The 7,500-nt window shown below is 47.7% G+C and overlaps 1 protein-coding gene across 1 annotated transcript in view; it reads left to right on the top strand.

Moving 5' to 3' along the window:
- Nucleotides 1–7,500, top strand: part of hmga2 (high mobility group AT-hook 2) — a gene marked incomplete at both ends in the record, with an annotated part of 18,062 nt that overhangs the window by 1,493 nt on the left and 9,069 nt on the right. The window contains 2 exons of the mRNA XM_079531192.1: nucleotides 2,376–2,462; nucleotides 4,808–4,858. Coding sequence (XP_079387318.1) covers nucleotides 2,376–2,462; nucleotides 4,808–4,858 — 138 coding nt within the window. The remainder of the gene's footprint in view (nucleotides 1–2,375; nucleotides 2,463–4,807; nucleotides 4,859–7,500) is intronic.

The following is a 7,500-nucleotide window of genomic DNA, read 5'->3' as shown; positions in this document are numbered from 1 at the left end:
ATTTAACTAACTGGAACCCCCAGAAAGTAAATATATTTATATTTAACTAACTGGAACCCCCAGAAAGTAAATATATTTATATAACTAACCCTGAAGACCCAGAAAGTACATTTTTATTTAATCTATTCTAAACCTGGTAGACCTCCTGGAACCCCCAGAAAGTAGCCTACATGTTTCTCTTTATTTACACGCACGCACACACACACACACACACACGCACGCACGCACGCACGCACGCACGCACGCACACACGCACGCACGCACGCACGCACGCACACACAAACACACACACGTTTTGGGGGAACAAGTTGTTACTGCTGAGACCAGCTTTAATAATGAAGACATCAATGGATAAAAATGCTAATTAACTTCATCAGTTTGTTTGATCATCAGAGACTGGTCTGTTAGATCTAATGCCTACAAACCACGCTGTTTGTTTATTGTTGTCATTAAGCGGGCCATTAGGGCTTGGAGATCTATAGTTCCAGTGCGTGGCAGGCTGGTGTTTTAATGTTTAGGAGGACTTGTGTGTGTGTGTGTGTGTGTGTGTGTGTGTGTGTGTGTGTGTGTGTGTGTGTGTGTGTGTGTGTGTGTGTGTGTGTGTGTGTGTGTGCGCGTGCGTGCGTGCGTGCGTGCGTGCGTGCGTGCGTGCGTGCGTGCGTGCGTGCGTGCGTGCGTGCGTTAAAGTCAGTCTTAAAGTTATTGCACAACAACAACAGAGTCACAGACCCGTAAGGGTCCATTTGGTTCCATGTGTTACACTCTCAGAGTGACAGACCCGTAAGGGTCCATTTGGTTCCATGTGTTACACTCTCAGAGTCACAGACCCGTAAGGGTCCATTTGGTTCCATGTGTTACACTCTCAGAGTCACAGACCCGTAAGGGTCCATTTGGTTCCATGTGTTACACTCTCAGAGTCACAGACCCGTAAGGGTCCATTTGGTTCCATGTGTTACACTCTCAGAGTTACAGACCCGTAAGGGTCCATTTGGTTCCATGTGTTACACTCTCAGAGTCACAGACCCGTAAAGGTCCATTTGGTTCCATGTGTTACACTCTCAGAGTCACAGACCCGTAAGGGTCCATTTGGTTCCATGTGTGCACTCTCAGAGTCACAGACCCGTAAGGGTCCATTTGGTTCCATGTGTTACACTCTCAGAGTTACAGACCCATTTGGTTCCATGTGTTACACCAGGGGTGCCCAAAAGGTAGATCGTGATCTACCAGTAGATCACAAAGGCTGTGCAGGTAGATCACATGACATGCCCCTAAAGAGTATTTCATTTAAATATATTGAAGGAAAAAAACGATAAAAAAAAAAAAAACATTTCTCCCCCTCTATGTCCCATTCCAAGTGCATTTGTCTTATACAGTAGCCTACAGTAGCATTAATTAATCATCCAGATACATAAGGCTAGACTATATCAAACATGTTTGAAAATCAGAGTGATCATGATCAACTTGGGACGGTTGGATCTTTGAACACTCACAGACCAGGGGGATCATCATCACTGCTGCTGCAGCCTGCTCCACGTTTTTTTTGTGGATTTTGGATCTGCAAAATGCACAAAATAACACGCTCTATGTGCAAACTCCTCGGCGCGCCTTGGATATGAGCGCCTTGGAGTTGGAGCGCCTTGGAGTTGGAGCGCCTTGGAAATGAGCATGCTCAGAAAAACCAGAATGAACTTAAATCCGAAGGAGTGTATACATGAGTCCAATTTTCATTTCTGTCACAACAATCAGAATAAGATACGATAAAACAGGAGTACATCCTCCGGTCTGGGTGCAAACTGTTAGACTAAGGCCTCACTCACACCTTCACATCTAGCATACAACATTGTTGGATGCTAGATGTAAACAAAGGGTAAGTGTCATGGCCGCCCCAATGCATTTCCAATGGAAGTCACATGGTTTGACACAACATTTGTGTTGTACGGCTTTCGGCTGTGTTTCCACTGCCCCCCCTCCCCCTCATACAACAAACATGTGTCAAACCATGTGACTCCCATTGGAAATGAATTGCGAGCTTGCATCAGTAAACAAGTCTCATGCATCAGCTATACAACAATCTGTTGTGACCGTGTGAGTGAAGCCTAACGGATATCATGACCAAAAGCAAAGGCTTGAAACTCACTTTGTAGTTAATGCTCCAGGTATTTATTCACAATCACAGCAGGTCATACAGTAGCTGTGAATAGACTGACCTGGAGCATTAATTACAAAGTGAGTTTTGAGCCCTTTATTGTGTTCATTGTCAACTATTCCATATTTCTGCTGTCATCATAACCAATGGTTACACATTATAATTCTCTCTCTCTCTCTCTCTCTCTCTCTCTCTCTCTCTCTCTCTCTCTCTCTCTCTCTCTCTCCAGGAGCCAATAGGAGAGCCCGTCCCCAAACGACCTCGAGGACGTCCTAAGGGCAGCAAGAACAAAGGTCCGTCCAAGGCAGCGACCAAGGTGTGTCACGCACGCACGCACGCACGCACGCACGCAGCCACACAGGCACGCACGCAGGCATGCACGCAGGCACGCATGCACGCAGGCACGCACGCAGGCAGGCACGCAGGCACGCACGCACGCAGGCACGCACGCACGCACGCACGCACGCAGGCACGCACGCAGGCACGCACGCACGCAGGCAGGCACGCAGGCACGCACGCACGCAGGCACGCACGCAGGCACGCACGCAGGCACGCACGCACGCACGCACGCACGCAGGCAGGCACGCAGGCACGCACGCACGCACGCACGCAGGCACGCACGCACGCAGGCACGCACGCAGGCACGCACGCACGCACGCACGCACGCAGGCACGCACGCACGCAGGCACGCACGCAGGCAGGCAGGCACGCAGGCACGCACGCACGCAGGCACGCACGCACGCACGCACGCACGCACGCACGCAGGCAGGCAGGCACGCACGCACGCACGCAGGCACGCACGCACGCACGCACGCACGCACGCACGCACGCACGCAGGCACGCACGCACGCACGCACGCACGCAGGCAGGCACGCAGGCACGCACGCACGCAGGCACGCACGTCAAATGGGTGCTCAACCTTTTTCATGTCAAGGACCGCCAGAATTATCTGTATTTGGCCGCCGACCCCCATCTGAAAATATGTTGTTCCTGGGACCCCCCCCCCCAGAAGCAAAGATTTAAGTTAAAAACATTCGCTCTGAAAGAATATATATTCAAAGATTTGCCCCACATTTCACGATTTTTCAAAGTACAGGTCACGCTCTACTTGCCCAAAGGTCAAGTACAGGTCACGCTGGACTTGCCCAAAGGTCAAGTACAGGTCACGCTCTACTTGCCCAAAGGTCAAGTACAGGTCACGCTCTACTTGCCCAAAGGTCAAGTACATGTCATGCTGGACTTGCCCAAAGGTCAAGTACAGGTCACGCTCTACTTAAACGTCGGCTGATCTGAGCGCGGGAGGGTTTGTAGGGTTCGATCATCAGTCCCACGCTAACAATAAAGCTGCTTATAATCAATAATATGTCAAAAATGTAATGACCTTTTATTTATTTTTATCTTTATATTTTTTTGGTATTCAGGGCCGCAATCTGCATTCAAAGATGTTCCTAGAAGCTTTATCATTGGTCGATTTGCCTGTCTACTTCATTTCGACAGGGTTTCTTTTCTCTGACCAATGACAAAGCTTCTAGGAACATCTTTGAATGCAGTTTGTGGCCCCTAGAGGTGTCACAGTCAGAGATGAAGCATTTCACTCATTGCCGGCTGTCTGAATTGGTGTTTAGACAGATATCTGGTGTTGTGTTTATAGAAGACAGAGCTCTGGACACGTTCAGGTGTTTAGACAGATATCTGGTGTTGTGTTTATAGAAGACAGAGCTCTGGACACGTTCAGGTGTTTAGACAGATATCTGGTGTTGTGTTTATAGAAGACAGAGCTCTGGACACGTCCAGGTGTTTAGACAGATATCTGGTGTTGTGTTTATAGAAGACAGAGCTCTGGACACGTCCAGGTGTTTAGACAGATATCTGGTGTTGTGTTTATAGAAGACAGAGCTCTGGACACGTTCAGGTGTTTAGACAGATATCTGGTGTTGTGTTTATAGAAGACAGAGCTCTGGACACGTTCAGGTGTTTAGACAGATATCTGGTGTTGTGTTTATAGAAGACAGAGCTCTGGACACGTTCAGGTGTTTAGACAGATATCTGGTGTTGTGTTTATAGAAGACAGAGCTCTGGACACGTTCAGGTGTTTAGACAGATATCTGGTGTTGTGTTTATAGAAGACAGAGCTCTGGACACGTTCAGGTGTTTAGACAGATATCTGGTGTTGTGTTTATAGAAGACAGAGCTCTGGACACGTTCAGGTGTTTAGACAGATATCTGGTGTTGTGTTTATAGAAGACAGAGCTCTGGACACGTTCAGGTGTTTAGACAGATATCTGGTGTTGTGTTTATAGAAGACAGAGCTCTGGACACGTTCAGGTGTTTAGACAGATATCTGGTGTTGTGTTTATAGAAGACAGAGCTCTGGACACGTTCAGGTGTTTAGACAGATATCTGGTGTTGTGTTTATAGAAGACAGAGCTCTGGACACGTTCAGGTGTTTAGACAGATATCTGGTGTTGTGTTTATAGACGGTTGCGTCCGCTCTCAAACGAGCACTTGCCCGGTCGGGCAACCTGAAGGCAAACTCCATGCCTGTGTAGACAATCTGTGGTGTACACATCACTGTGTAGAATAATCCGTCTGACTGAACATATTATTCATATCTTATTAACATACTCATTAGCATATCATTTACATATTATTTATTTTCAGACTCCCGAAGCGAGCGGAGGGAAGAGACCGCGAGGGAGACCCAGGAAATGGGTGAGTTCATCTTATCTTATCTCACTCACTCACTCACTCACTCATCTTATCTTATCTCACTCCCTCACTCACTCACTCACTCCCTCACTCACTCACTCATCTTATCTTATCTCACTCCCTCACTCACTCACTCATCTTATCTTATCTCACTCCCTCACTCACTCACTCACTCACTCACTCACTCACTCACTCACTCACTCACTCACTCACTCACTCCCTCACTCCCTCCCTCACTCCCTCACTACCTCACTCACTCACTCACTCACTCACTCACTCACTCACTCACTCACTCACTCACTCACTCACTACTCACTCACTCACTCACTCACTCACTACTCACTCACTCACTCACTCACTCACTCACTCACTCACTCACTCACTCACTCACTCACTCACTTGGAATACGCTCAGGCTCAGACCAACTGTGTTGGTCTTTATCTCAACGAGACGAAAACTGAATACGTAAATATATGCAAATCCAACAATAACCACATTATAAAAACACTTAACAACACTCCTCTGAAACAGGTTGATGACTACAAGTATTTGGGTTCATAAATATCTTCTTCCCAAAAGGACTTTCAAACTAGGAAGGGTATGGCCTGGTCAGCCTGCAATGACATGCATTAAGATCTGGTCATCCCAACTTAGTAAAAGTCAAAATATTTAGGACGACTGTTGAGACGATTCTACTCTATAGCTCCGAGACATGGACACTTTCAAAGAAACAAGAGAAACGGTTGGATGACACTTACACCCGCCTTCTAATGAGAGAGCGCAAAACCTGTCTTGGAAGAGCCACCCATCGACTAATCTAATATACGGCAACCTTCCCTGTGTTTCTACACTAGTCCACCCATCGACTAATCTAATATACGGCAACCTTCCCTGTGTTTCTACACTGGTCCACCCATCGACTAATCTAATATACGGCAACCTTCCCTGTGTTTCTACACTAGTCCACCCATCGACTGATCTAATATACAGCAACCTTCCCTGTGTTTCTACACTAGTCCACCCATCGACTAATCTAATATACGGCAACCTTCCCTGTGTTTCTACACTAGTCCACCCATTGACTGATCTAATATACGGCAACCTTCCCTGTGTTTCTACACTAGTCCACCCATCGACTGATCTAATATACGACAACCTTCCCTGTGTTTCTTCACTAGTCCACCCATCGACTGATCTAATATACGGCAACCTTCCCTGTGTTTCTACACTAGTCCACCCATCGACTGATCTAATATACGGCAACCTTCCCTGTGTTTCTACACTGGTCCACCCATCGACTGATCTAATATACGGCAACCTTCCCTGTGTTTCTTCACTAGTCCACCCATCGACTGATCTAATATACGACAACCTTCCCTGTGTTTCTTCACTAGTCCACCCATCGACTGATCTAATATACGGCAACCTTCCCTGTGTTTCTACACTGGTCCACCCATCGACTGATCTAATATACGACAACCTTCCCTGTGTTTCTACACTAGTCCACCCATCGACTGATCTAATATACGACAACCTTCCCTGTGTTTCTACACTGGTCCACCCATCGACTGATCTAATATACGGCAACCTTCCCTGTGTTTCTACACTGGTCCACCCATCGACTGATCTAATATACGGCAACCTTCCCTGTGTTTCTACACTAGTCCACCCATCGACTAATCTAATATACGGCAACCTTCCCTGTGTTTCTTCACTAGTATATATAACCTCACAATGAGGTCATATCTTCCCTTCTTCTCTGGAGTCCTGCCTCAAAGAAGACCAGAGGTAGAAAACTGTCTTTCCCTGATGTCATCGCTAGGGACACATGATGTCATCGCTAGGGACACATGATGTCATCGCTAGGGACACATGCATCAGTAAGCAGGAACTGGGGGTGGCAATGAAGGACCGGGAAGTCTGGCGTGATATTGTGAAATCCACGATCTCGACCGCGGTCGAAAAATGATGATGATGAAATCGTTGCTAACTCACTATGAATGCTTCTGAACACTTTGATTTTTGGGGAAGGGAAACAGAAGGAGTTTTCCTAGTAAAATATAGAGTGCTGTCTTCGGTAGCACAGTTCTGCCTGTCTGTCTGTCTGTCTGTCTGTCTGTCTGTCTGTCTGTCTGTCTGTCTGTCTGTCTGTCTGTCTGTCTGTCTGTCTGTCTGTCTGTCTGTCTGTCTGTCTGTCACCGTAACAAGAGCGCTTTCATTCCCAGTATCACACGCACGCGCGCCACACACACACACACACACAGCTGGCAGGAACTAACCAAGGTTGTTTTTTTTCTGACACCCCCCCCCCCCCACACACACACACACACAGCCAACAGCTGATAGTGGCAGATATACATGCTCACTTGCGTGTGTGTGCGTGTGCGTGTGCGTGTGCGTGTGTGTGTGCGTGTGCGTGGGCGGGCGGGCGCAGGTGCCAGGATTGGCCGATGTCCAGCACAGACCGAGAGAGAGAGAGAGAGAGAGAGAAATGTTTGCGGTTTAATGTGGGTTAGAACAGGTGTGTGTGTGTGTGTGGGAGGGGGGGGGGGTGTTGTGGTGTCAACCACTAAAAGTATTTTTATAGCGTCCGTCCGTCCGTCCGTCCGTCCGTCCGTCCGTCGAAGACTTGTTTGCCAACGTTT

This window comes from Electrona antarctica (assembly GCF_951216825.1).
Source record: "Electrona antarctica genome assembly, contig: scaffold_58, whole genome shotgun sequence".
NCBI classification, from domain to species: Eukaryota; Metazoa; Chordata; class Actinopteri; order Myctophiformes; family Myctophidae; genus Electrona; species Electrona antarctica.
Note: the sequence above shows the minus strand (reverse complement) of the source record. Positions and strands in the feature narration are given on the sequence as shown.